Source organism: Syngnathus scovelli, chromosome 4 (genome assembly GCF_024217435.2).
Source record: "Syngnathus scovelli strain Florida chromosome 4, RoL_Ssco_1.2, whole genome shotgun sequence".
NCBI classification, from domain to species: Eukaryota; Metazoa; Chordata; class Actinopteri; order Syngnathiformes; family Syngnathidae; genus Syngnathus; species Syngnathus scovelli.
In genome coordinates, this window is record NC_090850.1 from 8196112 (window position 1) to 8219273 (window position 23162).

The 23162-nt window shown below is 41.5% G+C and overlaps 1 protein-coding gene across 3 annotated transcripts; it reads left to right on the plus strand.

Annotated features, from left to right (window-relative positions):
• The first annotated feature begins 1384 nt into the window (after positions 1 to 1384).
• gch1 (GTP cyclohydrolase 1) lies at positions 1385 to 18002 on the plus strand. 3 transcript variants are annotated; one of them, XM_049718878.1, is made up of 8 exons: positions 1385 to 1858; positions 9410 to 9519; positions 12546 to 12601; positions 13702 to 13733; positions 13802 to 13886; positions 14336 to 14450; positions 15852 to 15915; positions 16735 to 18002. In XM_049718878.1, the coding sequence occupies exons 1-8, from the start codon at positions 1498 to 1500 to the stop codon at positions 16770 to 16772; spliced, it is 861 nt and encodes a 286-aa protein (XP_049574835.1). In that variant the 5' UTR covers positions 1385 to 1497; the 3' UTR covers positions 16773 to 18002. The 3 variants fall into 3 exon arrangements, with proteins under 3 accessions (XP_049574835.1, XP_049574834.1, XP_049574836.1); XM_049718877.2 differs by having other exon boundaries at positions 15852 to 18002; XM_049718879.2 differs by lacking the exons at positions 15852 to 15915; positions 16735 to 18002 and having other exon boundaries at positions 14336 to 15707.
• Positions 18003 to 23162: the final 5160 nt, after the last annotated feature.

The following is a 23162-nucleotide window of genomic DNA, read 5'->3' on the forward strand; positions in this document are numbered from 1 at the left end:
CAAATTAAGACCAACGGCCGACATAATTGCTTTGTTTTGGTTCTCATGTTTAATTTTGTAAAAATTAGCTAAAAAATTCTATAATTATTACAATATTATTATTGAGTATTAGTCAAAATGACATGAAACTTTGAATTTGAATTAGAGATCTCTATTGAAAACAAATTTTTGCACATTTTTGCAGTGGCCAGACTTCAATTTGGTCATTGGTGTGAATTAAATTTCTCATTACCGATATTTAAAATTCACATAATTATCTGTAGACATCTACGTGAATATATGAATGACTTTAATTATGTATAGTCAAAATGACATTGTAGATATCACACATACAAATACTTATAATACAGTTGTAGGTATCTCTAATTCTGTGATTTAATTCATTTGGCTCACCACTCCTTTTCCCCGGACACTTTTGAGCCCTAAAAAAACATCCGGGGGGAATTTAAAAAATCGTCCGGGATTTTGTTGGACTGCCTCAAACATACATGCACAGTACATTGTCAATAGAATTGCCACTTAGCCACTCCGTTCCATTTTACTCAATTCCAAGTTTTTCTGTATCGTTCGCAAATAATTAATTCTTAAGTCACGCCCTTCTCCTCAAATCTAGTCACTTTGCTACGAAGTAGGGTGGGCTGGCCAGTCAGTCTACACCGAATGTTTACAAGCAATGTCGAAACAAAAATGCACGTTCACGGAGAAGTTGAATAAAAATTAAAAAAATCAGGTGCTTTCGCCAGGGTCGTGATCCTTATGAAGCTGAGTACTTGACATGCAAGGCAGGCACTTACGTGTCTGTGGCAAATAGAGGTACCAACGCAACCCGCAAGAGGAGGACTGAAGAGGAGCCCTTTTTTTCTTCAAATGCACCGATGGCCGTATTTCTTTGGTCTTTTTTTACTTAGTGTACCACTATAAAACTCAAAAATGTCAGTGTACACATAGTATGTTTTTGTTAGTGTAAATATGTTTTTGTTATTGTATATATGCTGTTTTGTGTTATTCGGGCCAATAAATGCAATTGCTATACAGACACCTTGTAATTTGTGTCATAACGTGACACAAATGACCCCCAATAAAAAAAATGACCACGCCCCCCCACCCCCACCACACACACACACACACACACACACACACACACACACACACACACACACACACACACACACACACACACACACAAAAAGGTGTCCACTTTTTCAGAAACGCAAATCTGGTCACCTTAAATCATAAAATAAAGTCATATGACAGAACAAATTGCCTCCAGCTTTTCTGGCGCCACTTGTGAAGAAAACGGGCAAGTCCCCGCCCACCGAAAGCCCACTGACCAATAAGAACTCAGCTGGGGATAATCTGTAGGTATATATGGCGAGGAAGCCTGACTCTTGTTTAATAAAAAAATACAATCCTGTAGTGAGGAGAGACTTGACTCAACAAGTGCTCAGTAGGCTGCAGGGCGCGCGCGCGAGAGAGAGAGAGGGGGCCACTGAAGTGATGGACCACTCAAAGCAGACTGAGTTCACTTTGACCGACAAAAAAGACTCGGGGGACGCCACTTTGGTGATCAACGGACACTTTGATGGAGTGGTCAAAAGACCCCCTGCTGCTCTCCAGGGTCCTGCTGCCGAGTCGGGGTCGCATCGGTCGGCGCAATCGGTGACGGAGAGCTGGAAAGAGGAGCACACCAGGAGCGTGGAGGACAATGAAGTTAGCCTGCCGTCGCTGGCCGAAGCCTACACTACAATTTTACGTGGGCTTGGAGAAGACCCACATCGGCAGGGGCTCGCCAAAACTCCCTGGAGAGCCGCAACCGCCATGCAGTTCTTCACCAAGGGCTACCAGGAGACTATCATCGGTAAGTTTTAAATCCTGCAAAGAGTTTCAGAGGGACATTTAGTATTGTTCTGACGTCCTCCGGTAACTTTTGTGAAGAACCATTCATACTAGTAATTGGTTCTTAAACTTTTCCACATCTATTGCAATCATATCTAAAGTGGAATATCATCTACTTACAGTAGCACAACAAACTACTGAATAATGCCATTATTAGGAACAATTGCTGCATAATTAAGACGCTTATTTGTATGCCTTTTCCCTCCTGTTAGTAGTTTTATTTTTTTTAGTTAACGTAAATGCATCTTATGACAGTGGTAGACAACCACAGCGTCTTCTGCCAAACAAGCGGTTATAATATCCATCCATCCATCCATCCATCCATCCATCCATCCATCCATCCATCCATCCATCCATCCATCCATCCATCCATCCATCCATCCATCCATCCATCCATTTTCTGAACCGCTTAATCCCAACGGGGGTCGCGGGCGTGCTGGAGCCTATCCCAGCCGTCATCGGGCAGTAGGCGGGGGACACCCCGAACCGGTTGCCAGCCAATCGCAGGGCACACAGAGACAAACAACCATTTGCACTTGCACTCGCACCTAGGGACAATTTGGAGTCTTCAATCGGGAGAAAACCCACGCGGGCCCGGGGAGAACATGCAAACTCCACACAGGGAGGGCCGAAGGTGGAATCGAACCCGCACCCTCCTATCTGTGAGGCAGACGTGCTACTCAGTGCATATATATACCGTATTTGCCGGTGTACAGGTCGACTCGGTGTATAAGTGGACCCCCTAAAATTCGACGGAAATTTACGATTTTATGATATATCCTTTGTATAAGTCGAGCTCAATTGTTGCATTATATTAAACTTCAAAATTCAATATGCGAAATTTATTGACGAAATGTGTTCAAATTCCGGGAGGCCGTGCCCATGCGGCTGTTTATAAGCACCGCGGAGGAGATCGCGGAGCCTCATTCGACTTCCAGCGGCCGGCGAGCTCGCGCACGCCGCCCGGCACCAACGGGAGGCCGGAAATAGCTCCAAGCCGAGCGGATCGGCACTTTATAAGCACCGCGGAGGAGATCGCGGAGCCTCATTCGACTTCCAGCGGCCGGCGAGCTCGCGCACCCGCCCGGCACATCCGGGAGGCCGTGCGCACGCGCCAAGTGGCCGAAAATAGCCCCCGCCGAGCGGATCGGCTGTTTATAAGCACCGCGGAGGAGATCGCGGAGCCTCATTCGACTTCCAGCGGCCGGCGAGCTCGCGCACCCGCCCGGCACATCCGGGAGGCCGTGCGCACGCGCCAAGTGGCCGAAAATAGCCCCCGCCGAGCGGATCGGCTGTTTATAAGCACCTCGGAGGAGATCGCTGAGCCTCATTCGACTTCTAGCGGGCCGCGCACTCGCGCACGCCGCCCGGCACATCCGGGAGGCCGTGCGCACGCGCCGAGTGGCCGAAAATAGCCCCCGCCGAGCGGATCGACTGTTTATAAGCACCGCGGAGGAGATCGCTGAGCCTCATTCGACTTCCAGCGGGCCGCGCACTCGCGCACGCCGCCCGGCACATCCGGGAGGCCGTGCGCACGCGCCGAGTGGCCGAAAATGGCCCCCGCCGAGCGGATCGGCTGTTTATAAGCACCGCGGAGGAGATCGCTGAGCCTCATTCGACTTCCAGCGGGCCGCGCACTCGCGCACGCCGCCCGGTTCAAATTTTCTAAGTGCAACGCACAATGAGATGCATGAGAAACGGCCTTGGTTACCATCACATTTGAAGCGATGAATACGAAGTTAAATTTTATGACTCGGTGTATAAGTCGAGGTCGATTTTTTTCGGTCGATTTTGGATCGAAAAAGGTCGACCAATACACCGGTATATAATATATATGACAGATGTAAAATGAATGGTTTGATTTGACCGCTGGAATGCTGTATAATAGACACACCCAATGTACAAACTTCAAAAAATGAGAGAACATCAAGTGCTGCACCTGGAAACACCGGTTAGACTTAAATCACTCCAGCATTTCCTGCTTTGTGATTCCTTTCAAACTTTCAAAGCCGCGCAGTGATGGGATTTTGTGTTAAAGACCTGCCTGATATTATTTTAGTCCATGCGCTGGGCCTCATGTCCCTGTAACAATTTTAAAGAGGTTTCAGCACCACATGGGGCCACTTTGCCACATTTCAGTACAATACAATGAAATCAGGGTTTTCCTCGCTTCATCCACCTCTTTAAGAATCCATCTGGAGGTAGTTTAGCTTTACGTGCTATGAGGCTAAATTCTAAAGAAAGAATGCGACTAAATGGAAGAAAAATGTGAGAAACCCAGCTTCAATGACAAGGTGACATGCACCAAGTTCTTAATTTATGATCGACAGAGGATGAACACTGAAAAGAATCATGATGGTATGCATGCAGTATGTTGCGTCTTCAAACCCGCTTTTTCCTCATTGGTTGGTTCAAAAGCCTCCCCCTTGATTTATTGGAAAGCAGAGAACACACACAAAACCAGTTTGCAATGGAAAGCTGGTTGTTTGTAAAGAGTTTAACCCTTCAGTGAGAGTCACCAGACTGTTTGTTGAGTGTGTTGTTGTGTTTGTGTGCCTGCATGCGCGTGTGTGTGTGTGTGTGTGTGTGTGTGTGTGTGTGTGTGTGTGTGTGTGTGTGTGTGTGTGTGTGTGTGTGTGTGTGTGTGTGTGTGTGTGTGTGCGCAAGGGCAAACAAATGTATGTGTGTGTGTGTGCCCTGGTCATGGGTTCAGCTTTCATCACAGCATGAGGCAGAAATCCGCTTGTTGACCAGCAAATGACCGAAAGATATAAAGAGATCTATTGGAAATTATGTGCTTATTTCTACTAGTTGATCAAAATCGTTACTTTATTTAGTCTAACGTGACAAAACTTGTAGGCCAGGCTGTGCTTAGTTCTCACTCACTGACACGTACGATCTGGGTAGAAGACAGACTCAAAACGTCAACTTCACAAAAACTGTGAATTCACCAGTCGAGGTTTGCTTTCAATCAAAAATGCACTTTGGAGGACTCATTACTTTGAAGATAATGAGTGTCGAAACAAGTCATCTGTGTTCACACCCACATATGTACTTAAATCTACCACACTGTACTGGCTTGCTTGATTGAGGCACAAAATGAACCTTGTGACCCAGTGAGACCGAGCCCACAACACTCGGAACAGAAAACAATCCAGAATATGACCGCCAACCGCCATGTCACAGTAATGACAATGTTGCTTAATTAAAGCTTTAACTCTTTGACATTCTTTTATACTTAGTGTAACCATGAATGAATGAGTGAATGAATGAATCTTCATTTCGAACACAATTTAAAGAATAAAAAAAACAATATGGCATCATAGGGTGCTAAAATAAAGAAATACATAAGACAAAATAAATACATAGATAAGACAAGGTTCTATGAATACACGATTAAAAAAACGACAACAAAAAACAATATAACAATACGATATGACAACAGGCTTAACTAACAGCTACAAGAGTCGGTTAAATAAAACTTGCAATTTTTGTTTAAAAACTGTGACTGATGTGATGACAGTGAGTTTAAGGGTATTTTGTACAGTATTCCAATCATAAGCTGCAGAGAAATGGAAAGACTTTTGACCAAAAACTGTACGGGCTTTGGGGATGGTGAATTTGATGAGATTATCTTGGCCCTTAGATTGAGGGCGCAATGAAAAAGGTGCAGGAGGGAGGAGAGATAGGGAGGTGTCTTGCCGAGTATGGATTTGTAAATGAGGTAAAACCAATGTCGCCAGTCGTTGTACCTGGAGAAAGCCCACGCAGGCACGGGGAGAACATGCAAATTCCACACAGGATGTGCCGAAGATGGAATCGAACCCGCACCCTCCGAACTGTGAAGCGGACGTGCTAACCTTATGCACTCAAAACGGAATATTGATTCAACTTCTAAATCCAAAGTACCGTATATTCTGGACTATAAATCCCAGTTTTTTTCATATTTTGGCCTGGCGGTACGACTTAAGTGAAATTATTAACACATTATATCACTTCACATGTTAATTTCACACTAAACCGCAAGAGGGCGCTCTAGGCTTGTGGAATAATTGGAACTGTAACTGACGATGAGTCTGACGTAAGCCACGTAGAAGAGGAAGCGCTGCATCTTCTACCTCTGGAGTTTGCAGAGTTGTTTAAAAGTGACAGAGGATGAAAATTTCATTGAATTTAGTGATTTGGAGTGACACGGATGGTTTGGTAAAGTTTTTAGCATGTTATTTATGCTATAATTTTCTGAATAACTCTTAATATGTTACGTCAGGTAGGTTCGTAGTTCCTTGTTTATGTGTTTATGTAACGTTAGCATACCGTATAATTATTCAGCCTGTTGCCTCTATTCTATTTTTACCTTAAATTGCCTTTCGAGATGACGTCTGTTCAAGGTGTTGGATTTTATCAAATACATTTCCCCCAAATATGCGACTTATACTCCAGTGCGACTTATGTCTTTTTCTTCTTTATTATGCTATTTATTTATTATTCAGCCTGTTGGCTCTATTCTATTTTTATCTTAAATTACCTTTCAAGATGGCATGTCTGTTCGAGGTGTTGGTTTTTATCAAATACATTTCCCCCAATACTCCAGTGTGACTTATATGTCTTTTTCTTAAAATACGGTACTCAAAACTATCATCATAGGCTAATGCCATTTGTCCCGGCACGTGAAAGACTAGTCCTTAAGTTTTTATTCTTTTGTCAAGTACAAAATGATATAATAATAATAATAATTATAATAATAATTAATTAAACAATAGTAATAACAATAATAATAGTGTTGTGCCTAGACTTTGAGTTTTTTGACATACAAGCCATCACTTGACCCCGACCACTAGGTGCTAGCAGCACATCATTAAGCCACCATCAATTTCCATTGGTTTTCTTGCAATGTAATGACTACGTTGGTGGCAGACGGTAAAGTGCCTTTTGGATGATGAGTCAGTAGACACCACAGAAAAAGATCAAGAAATGATACATTAGATACACTTGTGTTCTGTGCTCACATTTTCTGTGTCTTCAGGATATGTGGAGAGCAAATGTGACAGTTCATCGGTGTCATAGGCCTTTTATGGCTGTGCAAAAAGTATTTACTATTTTGTGACTAAAATAGCCTTTAAATTTGTAGCTTACCCCGTGAAGACGTATTATTCATTTACAGCAGCTGATAGCATGAATTGTGATTGTTTGCTCCACATTCTGTTCTGTGTCAAGATCAGCTCGCTCTTGTTTTTGTTCTGACTGCAGATGCCATGTAGTATGACAAAAGATCTACAGAAGCGTTTGAACTGTGTGTTCTCGGCAAGATGCTGATAAATATATGAAGTGATGATGAGTCAAACTGTCATTACCTGATGTGCGCCCTCCTCCTCCAAGATGACAGTTTTCACCAGCTGCCAGCCATTTAGTTAAGCTTCACTTAACCATATCCTCCAGGATGTTTGTGCATGGAAGTGTGCGTGTGCATGTTTGTACACACAGTATATTTGCAAGGTATTTATCATAGCAACAATTGAACTATTGCCAAAGAAGTTCTACAGATGCAAACAATGAAAATTTGCCAGCAGTATTGCCTCCAAAACTTGTCTGTGATCTTAAAAAATCTAGTAAGTTTCTAAGTCTTTTGGTACGCAGAAAACACCTTAGGAATCCAACATTATCCATCACAGGTTTTTTTTATCTGTAATAAATATGGTACTAACTAGGTGTTATTACCTGCCACATCTTCAGGTACTTGACAAGATAAAGCACTCCAATTACCACGTTATTACAGTTTCAACCCTGTGGCAACGTCATTCTCAGGCTAGGTTTTCCTTCCCAGTGCTCGTCTCTGAATTAACCAACCAAAATACTAGCTGATTAGCAGTTGGAGCGTTCATGCTAACATTTTGAAATCTCAAAAGAGCACATCAGTGTCACCTTTGCTTTATTGTTACATTGGAGAGTGGACGTCGCAGCTGCTGGTTAATGCAGCATTCCGTCTAAAAACTGACTTCAGCATCATAAAAGGATGCACCAATGACGTACATTAGCGATATAAAGTTACATGTCAATAAAAACCTTTCATCATATCCCCAAAGACTAGAAGTTTTTCTTTGCATCAAGGGATGCTTTGAGACTAATTGTCAATTTGTTTTGTATGTGTGAAGCCCTTTGAGACTGCTTGTGATTTCGGGCTATATAAATAAACTTGAAGGCGGCTCGGTGGCGCACTGGGTAGCACGTCCGCCTCACAGTTAGGAGGGTGCGGGTTCGATTCCACCTCCGGCCCTCCCTGTGTGGAGTTTGCATGTTCTCCCCGAGCCCGCGTGGGTTTTCTCCGGGCACTCCGGTTTCCTCCCACATCCCAAAAACATGCTTGGTAGGCCGATTGATCACTCCAAATTGTCCCTAGGTGTGAGTGCGAGTGCGAATGGTTGTTTGTCTCTGTGTGCCCTGCGATTGGCTGGCAACCGGTTCAGGGTGTCCCCTGCCTACTGCCCGATGACGGCTGGGATAGGCTCCAGCACGCCCGCGACCCCCGTGGGGACTAAGCGGTTCAGAAAATGGATGGATGGATGGATAAATAAACTTGACTTGACTTGACACAGGACCGTACAACACCAACATTTTGAAGTTATTTTGACAATGATTCACAAAGGCTCGCCTGGCAACGTTACAGAAATGTAATTAGACAGCTGATTGTGATGAGGTCCAAAAGAACCTCTAAATGTGCTTCCCCATCATCTTTTTACCTGGCTGCGTGTTTACTTTACAGTCCTGCGATAAGCAACAGCAACAAGTCGGTGACCCTCCCCGCCGTTGTTCCTTCACTGCCTCTAACTGATTGTCAGTCAGGAAATTAAAACCCGACATGGTACGGCTGGGAAGCGTCTGTGTCGTCACAAAACGATAAAAGCGCTTTATTGAATCCTGGTGACCAACAAAAAAAATGAAAAAAGTAATAAAGCAACAGGAGTGTATAGAAACAGCACTTTAATTTGATATGAAAAAAATGATGATAAAGGGATTGCCAAAAGTCGAAGGTGCATCACTTAATTGGATAAAATAAATGACAATAAATTACATTGCAGGTCAACAGAAATTTTTTAATCAAAGACAGCTTTATGTGTCCCTAAGAGTGTTTTTGACGCTGAATTAAAAATGAACATCAGGTTTTTGAGACAGATACAGATTTAACCATACATTGTAATTTTGGGCAAAACTCTGCCTGTTGCTGACCATCATAAATATCAATCAATCTATAACCATAATACTTATTTATGCAGTAATAAACTTGATATGGTACAGAAATTTTTTTGAAAAACATCACCTGTAACTTAAAAAATTGAGTAACAATTTACTGAATGGTGTTATGTTCAAATCTTAAGACACAAGAGATGGATGTAAAGTTTTAATTTTGACACTTACAACAAATAAAAATGTTAATTGTAGTCAAAATAAACTAGTCATTTATTTGAAGCGTCAACTTGGAAAGAAAGTAATCTAATGTCTATTGTGTTTTTGTGTGCAGACGTGCTGAACGATGCTATCTTTGATGAAGATCACGACGAGATGGTGATCGTCAAAGACATTGATGTGTTCTCCATGTGCGAACATCACCTGGTGCCCATCATCGGCAGGGTGAGTGATGTAGCATGCACATGTACAAACACACACATGCTGTGATGTGTATTAGGACCGGTCAAGATCTGTTTATCTATCCGTTTGTCCATCCATCTGTTGCTGGTATATAAAAAAAAACTGATGATTGAATGGAAAATGACCAGGAATATGTATGTCACAATTGCTATTTTGGTGGTCACTCATTATGTAGTTTAAAACAGACAAAATGAGAAACAATCTGATTAGCCAAAATCTACTTACTTTCAACTTTAGCTTCTGCTTCTGGCCAACCGCTTTGACATCATTACTCTGCATCTGAGACCTGATTGGTTATTCTTCCCTTTTTATGTGTATTCAGGCATAAACTGTTTCATCCCTCCATCTTGCCTGCAGGTGCATGTCAATTTAGACAAAGACGGGTGCCATCGGATTTTTTTTCCCCCAACGGTGTAAATAGCCTCTGGTGACATCAGTGAATCACACATTAAGACAAAGTGTTTTCTGGTCATGTGTGCGTGTGTGCGTGTGTGCGTGCATGCGTGCGTGCGTGCGTGCGTGTGTGTGTGTGTGTGTGTGTGTGTGTGTGTGTGTGTGTGTGTGTGTGTGCGCGCGTGTGTGTGTGTGTGTGTGTGTGTGTGTGTGCGTGCGTGCGTGCGTGTGATCAGGTGGTTGTGTCTCAAAACCATCCCCTCTCAACTGTGTGCTCTCAGTGACTCATGACAGGAAGTGACACACCTCCTCTTGCTTCTTTTTTTTTTTTTTGCATATCAGTGGCTGTGAGAGCATCATGAGAGAAAACATTCCATTCCATTCCATTCATCATTTGGTCACATATTTGACCCCTAGTTATTGCTTTATATCCCTTTGAATGAGAGTTCCTGTACCCTGGGCTGATCACTATAGTGGCTGACACAAAGCGACAAAGTGCTATCACAACTCACAAAAATGGCACAAACTGAGATTTAACACATTAGGCCTCTTTGTGTGAGGCAGCTTTGCCAAGATTTAACAGTGCTGCGTGAGATTAATTCAAATTACATGGAAGCTCTGAAGTAAAATAGAACGGAGACAGGGCGACCAGGTGCAGCTTGGACCAATGTTTATTGAAGGGAAAGGGGTAGTGGAGAACATGAAGACAGACAGGAATGGTCCTGTGGTTTATGGACAGCAGGATGATTAGCAGGGGCAGAAACGGGTATAACCAGTATGGGTTACATAAACAGATGGTTGAACAGGGAGTGAGCAGGTAACAGTGATTGCGGTAATTTACAGGGAGGCATGAAAGTAAAGAAAATACGGCATGTGCGGGTGCGCCACATATGGGACAAGCAAGTGAGAGTGCGGTAGAAACACCCATCTGCGATCGGCGCGCCCGGAGACGTGACAAAATTCAAGATGAATTCAAGAATATGCACAAAAACTTTGTGGTTGAACAGGGAGTTAAAAAATAAAAAGAATTGTATAAAAAAATGTGCTGTAAAGCATTCATTCATTCATAGATGTTCCGAACAGCTTATCTAATTAGCATTTTTTCCCACATATTTCCCCTCTCCTACTTCTACTATTTAACAAACATTGTAATGGATTTTTTTTTTTTTAGTAAAATTTATGCAAAATTCTCAATTACAAATTATATTTCCCTTCAAAGACTGTTCTAATAGCTTTCTTTGATCCATGAATACAAGTCGTCTACTGTAAAATTAGTTGAACTATATATACGTAGATTGGATTTGAATTTAGTTTTGCAACATGCGCAAATGATGGAACTTGAGATTTCTCCAACAAGACTTCAGCAAGTAAAACTGAAAATAGAACCACCTAAAGTTTGAGTTTGGCAATCTTTGCAACAGTGACTCCTCTAAGTTTGGCTGTACGCATGAGCAGGACCTAGAAGCCACCACATTTTATTTTTCAATTTACCCAAGTGGCAGTGTATCTAAGGCTCTAACTTCCTATCTAAAGACTCAGTCACGATGCTGTCCACTTTAGTCAACAAGCAAGAATATAGTCCCGGAAATAAATTCCATGCAAGACTGATGTAATATTTGGCTTTTTTTTTTTTAACTCTTGATTTGTAAAGTGATGGGGTTTTTTTTGTCAATGATGGTTTGCCTCTAACAAATATAATTTTGTTCTTAGCGTTTATTGGATTTTGTGAATTGTTTTTGTCCGTGACGCTCTCTTTTGGTCTCGAACATATGCATGAAAACACCCGCACCCAGGTGATGCAAAGTGAAGTCTTCTCACATGTTTGATGTCTGCTATCAGACTTCTGCAGCAGGAGGGAGACAGAAGGCGAGGAAAAAGGAGGAAAGACGAGCAAAAGAGATCTTTGCACGCTTGTGCTGCTGCCCTTTCTCTCATCTGGTCTACAAATTGCGTTTGACATTTGGGTGGAGCATTTGAGAGTGTACGTGTGTGTGTGTGTTGCAAAATTAGACCCTGCAGCACTCTAAGGCAGTGATTGTCCAGCTGATGACGCCAAGACTCATCCTTCCTTGCGTATCCAGCTACTCTGCCCTCGTCACTCTTTTAGCCTATGCGTGGAGATTTTTCTCCAACTGCTGTATATTAACTGCCATTGACGCCTGTAGACGTCAAATATCTATTTTATCTGGGCTGGCAGTGAATGAGTTAAGAAACCATCATCGTTCAACTATACAAGCTAACCACCGAATTACATCAGAAACAATCAAGGATAGTCACTTGTTGACACAAAGAATAACCCCAGCGAGCAAAGATCACATCAGTCATTGGTTGGCTGTGATATCAAATAACAGGATGTCTGCCACTTTGGGATTTTTTTCTTGATGTTCACCTCAAGGTTAACCACACAGAAGAAGACATTCTTAACATCACTGTGGCTTCTATTGTGTTTAGTACTTGTATTATTTACCACACCTACTAAATTGACATCAAACTTGTTTGATGTACATAAACTCACTAACAAACCTGCTATGATTTTTTTTGTCCGTGTGACAAATTTGCCTCATTATCTTTTTATTAATTTATTCATTTGAACTGGCTTCGTTGACTTTGTGCAGGTTCACATTGGTTACCTCCCCAACAAGCGAGTTTTGGGTCTCAGCAAACTCGCCAGGTGAGAACATTTTGTTACTATCAGTGTGTGTGTGTGTGTGTGTGTGTGTGTGTGTGTGTGCGCGTGTGTGTGTGTGTGTGTGTGTGTGTGTGTGTGTGTGTGTGTGTGTGTGTGTGTGTGTATATGCGTGCGTGCGTTTGTGCGTTTGTGTGTGTGTGTGCAGTCGCAAGTGGTTTTAGTATGCTAAGCCTAAAGGTATTGGGGTCAATGGGATCAGGTCTGCACTTGCACACATTCAATAAGCAGTCTAATAATCCTCTTAAAATGCACACCCATCGAACATGATCAATTAAACACTGCTCAGGAAACAAACACGCACAAATAAGCATGCCTTCTAACAATAAAATATGATTTTACTGCTAATTACTGATTCTGGTAGACCAGCCAATAAAGACGACTTAAAATATGACTTTACAGCTAATTACTGATTCGGTAGACCAGCCAATAAAGATGTAGCCACTAAATCACAAGGAAATTGTCCCAAATCAAAACTTAGATGTAAAGCCCTTTGTTATTGCTGCAACTGTTGTAAAATGCACCATATAAATAAAGTTCCTTTACCTAAATAAATATAAAATAATATTTAGTTTCTTTTTCGCTCGTTGCAGCCTGTTTATTCTTGTGACATTTGTCTGAATACAGCATACCAAGCTTTGAAAAGGTCTGAAGCGGTTTGCTTACTGAGAAAGTCAGCAGGTCAAAGGGCACCAGCAGAATGCTCTTGAGGATATGTTGCTCATTTGAACCCTTTCAACTCAGAACTCTGTGGTCGACATCCATCAGAGCTGGAAAACCTTATGAAACAGTGTTTACAGAAGCTACAACTGGGGTGATTTATTTGTCAAAATGTTGCCATCTGCTGGCTTTGAAAGAAATTGCGGGTATGGCAACTTCACGTGATGGCATCCTAACCCTAAGCGTCATACACGCGCACGGCTGCTATTATTGACTTAATAAATGTCACATTAGCGGATAATAAAGCGGTTCATAAAATTGCTACATTGTTAGTTTGTTTGACATTGTTTAAGAACATTACTGAGATAAAATATTGAACATATTTAAAGTGTTTTTTGGACTTTACAAACTTCCTTTTTCCTCAGGATTGTGGAGATCTACAGCCGCAGACTACAAGGTACATCCGAAAACTTTGCTTAGTAGCCATCATGTTCAGAGTTTACCAATGGTGTTTATTATTCACAGTTCAGGAGAGGTTGACTAAGCAAATTGCTGTGGCCATCACTGAAGCTCTGCACCCCACCGGGGTTGGCGTTATCATCGAAGCTACGTACGTACACAGAAATAGATAACCTATTTGTGCAGTCCAACATTTATTAACTGTTCTGGCAATGACAGGCAAAGTCACATTTCAACATTCTTAATCATCCATCCATTTTTCACTTTTTGGCACATACAGCCATCAAAAATAAAAACAAAATCACTTTTTTAAAACAAACATATAGTCCTCTAGCTTAATACTAACACATAATGGACACAAATGGTACAGCAACACATTTAAACATTTAATATAACAGTAGGTACTCATATTAACATTATTTAGTATCCTCTGCAAGGAGTTGAGACGAGCTGATATGTGCTCTATTTTCTTGTTTCATAACCTTATGTATGCTAAACAGTAAATGAGTTTATTATAACTGCTTACTTACTATTTATGATGCAACCGTCACTATCATTTCTTGTGGCAGTGTGTTAAACGTCATCCGTTTGTTTTCACAGTCACATGTGCATGGTGATGCGAGGCGTCCAAAAGATGAACAGCAAGACCATCACCAGCACTATGTTGGGAGTCTTCAGGGAAGACCCCAAAACTCGTGATGAGTTTCTGACGCTGGTCAGGAGCTAAATTTCCTCCTCCGCGTGTTGCTGGGGCTTACACGGACCAGCTTATGCGCACTTGTGTGTGTGTGTGTGTGTGTGTGTGTGTGTGTGTGCGTGTGTGTGTGTGTGTGTGTGTGTGTGCGTGTGTGTGTGTGTTTCACGTTAACAGAGAAAGTAAAACATTCCACTCTTCAGACATATTGTCTGCCTCAAACTCCACATCAGAGGCTTTAGTCTGAGTAATCCACAAGAAAATGTTTTAATGTTTTTAAGTGTTAATAGAAAAACGAAGTATGTATACGCAAGATGATGACATCAGGTGAAAATACAATATGACTATGAATACCTCACAGTATAATTTGTATGATCACAGTCCATCCATTTTCTATAGCGCTTGTCCCTCAGAGCTGGAGCAGAGAGGCGGGGTGCACCCTGGACTGGTTGCCAGCCATGTGCACCTTCTCCGGTTAGTCCAGCCCGCATGGTGAAAACAAATGTTGTTTGTCTCTTTGTGCACTGCAATTCGACGGTAACCATTCCAGGTGCACCTCACTTCAAAGTTTGCGTCGACGCAGTGTGAATCCTAACCATCACAAGGTCAGTATAGAAAACGGATGGACAGATGGTCCTCCTCGGACAGTACATTCCAAAAACATGAATGTTCAATGAATTGAAGACGCTTAAGTGCCCACAAGTGTGAATGGTCAGTCAGCTGGGACAGACTCAAGCTCGAAAATAGATTGGTGATAATCAGAGACATTACTCTGAAATGTTTTAAAATATAGAAAGGTACTATATGTATTCTGATGATTATTTTTATTCTCTTATGGAAGGATCTGTCTTTATGTGCCAACTCGGCTCAATCGCTGATTGTGACATTAGATCACAATCACGTCAACGTGTGTGTCTGTGTTCCTGTAACAGCACGTGTCTATGTTGTCCTGTGCGTTGGTAAAAGTTGAATTGTCTGTTCATGAACGTGGCTTGTGGCTGTTGGGTGTCTGCAGTTGTCTCATTTTTGTGTGGCCTTGCTGAGAGGGAAGGAATGCCAGTTCTATGGCTCGGTCTCTATTATTGTCATTGCATGTTTATTTAGATTTCTTAATCAAAAATAACAGTCCTGTAACAACAGGAAGAAGTTCTTGTTTTTCACCTCAGGCTCATGTGATGTGAGATTTTCTTTGAAGCCAATGAGGTCACTACAAATGCACAGCAGTAAACAAATATTTGTTTATTCGGTGCAATAAAACAAATCGTATCTGTCTTGAAATATACGTTTGATCATTCTGGTATGAAGTTTGCCCAAGCTTTCAACACACCTTTTGCATAATTATATAAATTCCAGTGCTAAACCAAAACATTCCAAGATAGTTTACCACCAATATGATAATCATGTCTCTCTTTATTCACCTAGCTATCCTGCCAGCCAGCGATGTATAATGACTGGCAGAACAAAGTCTTCCAATCGATGGCAGAAGGTACATCAATAGTTACCACATGTAACAGAATGCATCACAACCATAACACATCAAACATGGAGGAGGCAGTTGTACGGTATGGGCATTTGCACCGGCGGCTGGGACCAATGCACTGGTTTGGACTGATATCCTGTAACCTTTGAGCACAGTTCGAGACCTGCTCCTTAAGTCAAGTGTCTTGAGATCCATTCTCTTCAACTGGTGCCATAGAAGGAAGGATACAATGAACTTGATCATGAAAGGAAATCAAGACTTTTAGAAGGAAAATAAATTGAATATTATTTGTATTATAGCCATGTTAGCCGACCTTCACCTAAAACTTAAATCCTAGTATGGGCAAAAGCCATTCCTGAAGAATCCGAGCTCCTAAGCTGACGTCTGTTGAAAGCAGGGAAGAGTACAAAATGGCGGACAGAAGCGCCAGGAGAGGTATACACCCAAAAAGGGATAACAGCGCATTAATGAAGCGAGCAATTTTACAAAAATTTAGTTGAACAAACATGGCAATTAATATCTGCAAAGTTACAATACTATCATGATGTGAATACTAAGCACGTTTCCTACGTTTGTAGTATAATAAAGAATGATAAAGTATAGTTTAACAGATATTTTCTTTTACGTAAAATATCATTTACAATTACAATGTCTTAATAAGGATACATTTTATGGCTGAGTTCGATTTGGGTTTCCAACCTTTTCCCACTATCCCCAAGAGTAAGATGCTTTGCATTATTGCAGGTAAATTGATATAATTACTAGAATAAAGGCTATTTAATTATTTACTCATTCATTCATTTTTCTCTTTATTGTTCCTTTTAGACTGCGTGAAATCAGGATCCACACATCACACCAGCTGATATCGGTAATGCGCCATTAGGTTGTTTGCCAGCTGCCAAGTTAAAAACCAATAGAAGAAGAAAGAGAAGCGGCAGAAGAAGACCGACCCAATGACAGCTTTTAAAATGATGACCACACACCTCATTACAGGAGTTTGTGTCCATTACTTGCTCAGAGTTGTCTGACAATGTTCTTAAAACACTCCTAGTGAAGGAATGGAGTCGAAATACAAAAACAGATATGCTCAAACCTCATTGAAAAAAGTACATAAGCAGAAAAGTATATTCACATATTAAATCAATAAAAGAAACACTTTAAGCTTATATTTATACCTACACACCAAATCAATAAAGAAGACATAACTAGACATTTTTTGATAGGTGGTAATGACAAAGGTTTTTATAACTTTATGATCTGATATGTATTTCTGAGCACTTTGAAATAACAAATGTCTTTTGATATATTGCCTAAATAGCTTAATGACCCTTAAGGAACTGTTTAATGCATGCCTGATGATTTTCTAAATCACAGACACTGCCACAGTCGTCTAAAAATGTTCAGTACTTGATTGTATCTTATGTTTTGACTAATGCTAGACGCCAGTTTTCGATTACTACTGAACGTTCTGGACAGAGGGGAATATTTTGCCTAACAAAGAAAAGATATGGTTGAAAGCATGATTAAACTGAGAATATGATGACGTTAGCAAGTACATGGAGATCAAAAGAACAAACTTTGCATAGTCAGGGAACAGTAATAGATTAATGATGTCACAGCCAAACGCTCACATAATTTTGTACAAAATTACAAAATTGAAAGAATAATGAAAGAATTAGGTGAGACAGTGTATGTGCAAGAATGGAGGAGAATGTTTACAGGAAGGTCACTTGGAGATAAAACCAGCAGGTGCCAGAGGGAGACAGCCCAGCCAAAGATGATCGTCAAGGCTGAAAGACGGAAAGGAAAACAACAGCCCCCACACATCGAATCACCCATAATCAGCCCCCAACCCCACGGAACCAGCACCCACTCCCATGGAATCAGACTCTCCTGCGAACTTGCCCCGCCCCAAAGACTCATCACCTATCAAACTCGGCCCACACTGGCATGTGCAAACTGAATATAAACTGACCAAAAACGTTGAATGTTGCCTTTTCTGAATGGAGACTTTCCGCTCTTGAAAGGCCCAGCGCTGTATTGTACTTTCCTGAAGACAGAGCTTTTTGAACAAGAATTGTGATTGAACTCAACCAACCTGTGTAAGTCTAATTTCTGCTTCAGTGTCTTAGCATTTTCCTAAATCTGAAGAAATCAAAGGAGCACGCAGTGAGTAAATTGGATAACAGGTGATTGGCAATGGCTTTTGCCGTGAGGCGCAGATAATGCGCTCCCTAAATTGTGGACAAAATCCAACAGAACCATTAAATAATTAAATGTATCATCAAAACATTTAATGGATGTCTTATTAGTTAAATGTTTCCTGTATTAATTAATAATTTTCATGGTCCATGTTGCATTGTGTCATGAATTTACTTTAAACACACACTCGCCCAACAAAATTTGGTGGGCAGGTTCTAAAACCTTATTTGTCGGCGTGCTCATCAAATCAAGGCAAATCGATTTCAGAATAATAGATTGATGCAAAGCGAGTGGAATAGACATACACTGATACGATGGGTAGCGCCATTCCCTTCTACGATGATTTTAACACAAAATAACTATAAACAAACTTCGGTATTTGAATACGTGAAGCTAAGAAGAAACTTCAATGTTTCAGCTGCTCTTCCACTATACCATCAAACACTCACCACAACATATGTCCTCAGATATCTAAACAATGATTGTAATGGTGTTTTACGGGTCTTAAAGTAGCACTGCGAAGGATTCCGTTATTGTTGATTATGGCGGCACCGAGCACCAGCTGATAGAAATTCTCACCAACAGAAGATATCGACCAACAATATAAAATTAATTACAACAAAAAATATATTGCTGGACAAGGCAAATGTGAATTTCTACTGACTCCTGTCCAAAAGGGCGGCAACTGGAGGTAGGGTGAGTGAAAACCGTGTGGTAGGTACTACTGAGATTTATAAGCATTAAGCACAAAATTGCTCGACTGAAACAGGATCAAATGTTGACATTAACGAAATTCTCAACAAGCAAATTGCAACCATTGCATGGAGAGCTTGCCAACTGAAAAGGAAGGGAAAATACAAAGCACTTGGACGACAAATTGTAAAATGTTCGGAAAGCCGGAAGGATCATCCCCAGAAAACACCAAACCAATACTGATCAAAACGATGGATGAAGTGGAGAAATACGCAAACTGAGACAAATGTGGGTACTACTTGGAAGATCAATTTAATAACTTCACAATAAGGAAAGAAAACTGTCCATAATCCATTTCAACAGCAGGAATTAAATGCCAACTTTGAAAAATACGGGACTATGTTAAAACATTAGACAAACTTCTCGACATCATTGCAATATCGAAAACGTGGATTAAATGTGGATTAAAAAAAAAAAAACGGAGTCAACGAGTTTCCACCTTGATGAATATAGATACGTTTACAGATGCAGAAGCAATAAAATAGGTGGTGGAGTTGAAATCTATATTGAAAACATTATTGTTTTTAAAACACTACTACGTAAATGATGATTGAGACTGTTTGTGAATATGTAACTGTCAAAATCTGTTTTGTTTTTTTCTATTTGTAACTATGAAAACAAATGGTACACGCACTCATAGAACACAGAAGTTCTGTATTGAAGAAGAGAAATGAAAAACCAAAGTAGTATTGAAAAAGCCACGTGCAATTGAATGTGAAAAGTAGGATGTCGTCGTGATGTTTGACACTGACAATATCAATGATGACGATTCCTTTTATATGTTGAGTTGGCAGTGATGGAACGTTCTCATAGCACATCAGACCAAACCCACAATCAGAACATAAACACGTCACATACCCTAACCTGATCATAAAAAAGTAATTCCGTATTACCATTGCTCTGTCATCGTCAAACAGGTTTTAGACCGGCGATTCTCTCAGTTCTGAGGACAATAAAGGCACTTTAGGTATTTTACTAGGCACTATTTCAAAATTAGTAGTCAGTCTACAGTTACTTTTAAAAGTCTAGTTTATGTATTACAGCATTATATTCATATGAAACTCATGTACTTCAATGATTTTATCACTTGCTAGTCTCCAACATCAGTACACAGTCACCCGAAGTACGATTGGGCTCAACATATCCGACATCAAAGTGAAGAAAATCCTCAACCGTGCCATCAGTCCAAACGTAGTCATCATCCTGGAAGACAAAGTGACATTTCAATGAGTTAAACACGACGATAACAACTGCTACAAAACATAGTGAAGTGAGGTGAAATAAATCTGCCGCTAAAAGCTATCTGTCGTTTGACATACGGAAGTTGCCTATTGAGTGCACACACTCACGCAGTTACTGGAATTTTCTTCTCTCCAGTCTCCGCTATTGATTTTTTTTTTTTATTCAGCTTCATGAATGTTCACACAGCTCGTCTGAAGAAATACAAAATCATCACAGACACCCCACCTAGTATTTTTGCATGCATTAGAGGTCAGCAAACACACAGGATGTGATCAGACCAATAAAGTAGTGTAATGGGAGACTGAAAGGCTGCCAAGGATTGTATGTCAGCAAAGAGATGAACGCTTTCATGCACGGCATAACTGAAGTCACGTTAAGATCATGAATATTTGGGTTGCAACCTGTAATACAAGAAAAATAGGAACCATGAATCAAGAGTTCATAATTAAAGCTTGAGGTTTGCAGCACTGATGCGTCCAACAATGGAACATTTTGATCTCTCCACTTTGGCATCCTTGAGTTGTTTGGACAACAAAAGTCTCACCAAGTAATATACAAAGCGGTCGTCTTAAACATGGCGGATTCATGTTTATTACTCCTTCTTTGGTTTGTCCCGCCCCAATGGATGTAATAAATAAAAAACAGTGCATCTGCAAAAAGTGAAGCGCGAAGTGGTGAGGGATCACTGTATATATGTATATATGCACATCAGTGACGACCTCTCCTGGACCACCAACACTGCATCACTGGCGTAGAAAGCTCAGCGCCGCCTGTACTTCCTGCGGAAACTCAGGCGAGCAAGTGCTCCACCAGCCATCATAACCACATTCTACCGTGGCACCATTGAGAGCGTCCTCTCCAGTTGTATCGCTGTGTGGGGTGGAAGCTGCACTGACTACAACATGAAGGCCCTGCAGCGCATAGTGAACACAGCTGGTAGGATTATTGGTGCTTCACTCCCCTCCCTGAAGGACATATACACCACCCATCTTCAAGATTCAAGAGGTTTTTTTTTTTTCTCACACGCAAGGCAACCACAATTGTGAGTGATGTGAGTCACCCCGCTCACACTTTGTTTGATCTACTGCCCTCTGGGAAGAGGTACAGAAGCCTGCGCTCCCGCACCACCAGACTCACCAACAGCTTCATACTCCAGGCTGTTAGGATCCTGAACTCTCTCCCCCCTCCACCCTCGGCTGCATAACGTCTTGGCCTTTTGGGCCACATTGGCTGCCTTGCACTACTCCTCCTGTACTTTTGCGCTATATTCTGACTGTTTGCTGTATGCATGATTGCTCCATTTCAACCATGTTGCTCTTATATATTATTCATTCATTGAAAAAAGTACATAAGCAGAAAAGTATATTCACATATTAAATCAATAAAAGAAACACTTTAAGCTTATATTTATACCTACACACCAAATCAATAAAGAAGACATAACTAGACATTTTTTGATAGGTGGTAATGACAAAGGTTTTTATAACTTTATGAACTGATATGTATTTCTGAGCACTTTGAAATAACAAATGTCTTTTGATATATTGCCTAAATAGCTTAATGACCCTTAAGGAACTGTGTAATGCATGCCTGATGTTTTTTCTCTAAATCATGGACACGGCCAGAGTCATCTTGACCGTTCAGTACTTGATTATATCTTGTGTTTTGACTACACGTCATATGTCGCCTAATGCGAGACGCCAGCTTTTCGATTACTACTGAACGCTCTGCACAGAGGGAAATATTTTGCCTAACAAAGAAAAGATACGGTTGGAAGCATGATTAAACTGAAAATATAAAGACATGGAGTATCAAAAGTACAAACTTTGCATAGTCAGGGAACAGTAATAGATTAATGATGTCACAGCCAAAAGCTCACATAATTTCGTACAAAATGACAACATTTAAAGAATGATGAAAGAATGAGGGCGGCTCGGTGGCGCACTGGGTAGCACGTCCGCCTCACAGTTAGGAGGGTGCGGGTTCGATTCCACCTCCGGCCCTCCCTGTGCGGAGTTTGCATGTTCTCCCCGAGCCCGCGTGGGTTTTCTCCGGGCACTCCGGTTTCCTCCCACATCCCAAAAACATGCTTGGTAGGCCGATTGATCACTCCAAATTGTCCCTAGGTGTGAGTGCGAGTGCGAATGGTTGTTTGTCACTGTGTGCCCTGCGATTGGCTGGCAACCGGTTCAGGGTGTCCCCCGCCTACTGCCCGATGACGGCTGGGAGAGGCTCCAGCACGCCCGCGACCCCTGTGGGGACTAAGCGGTTCAGAAAATGGATGGATGGATGAAAGAATGAGGTGAGACAGTGTATGTGCAAGAATGGAGGAGCATGTTTACAGGAAGGTCACTTGGAGATAAAAACCAGCAGGTGCCAGAGGGAGCCAGCCAAGGACTCGGCCAAAGATGATCGCCAAGGCCGAAAGACGGGATGGAAGACAACAGCCCCCACACACACCGATTCGCCCATAACCAGCACCACTCCCATGGAATCAGAATCGCCTGCGAACTTGCCACACCCCCTGACTCATCACCCATCAAACTCGGCCGACACTGGCATGTGCAAATGAATATAAACTGACCAAAGAACCTTGAATGTTGCCTTTTCTGAATGGAGACTTTCTGCTCTTGAAGGGCCCAGCGCTGTATTGTACTTTCCTGAAAACAGAGCTTTCTGAACAAGAATTGTGATTGAACTCAACCAACCTGTGTAAGTCTAATTTCTGCTTCCGTGTCTTAGCATTTTCCTAAATCTGAAGAATTCAAACGAGTTGTATTGTTTGATGTATTATATGGGTTGTTTCCACGGGATGTTGTAATATAGAGAAAAATGTACGCATTGCCGTTGTTGACATTGTGTTTACTTGATTGATTTTTGTCTATTGTATTGTGAGGTGTATTGCTTAGTTGTGTGTGTTATTGAAGTAAAAACAAACAAAAAAAAAACGGATCGTGTGTATGTGGCGGCGGGGGCGATTCGTTGAACGATTCGTTTGAACGAATCATGAGTGAACCAATTCTAAACATTCAGTTCACTTAAAAAACTGGAGTGCA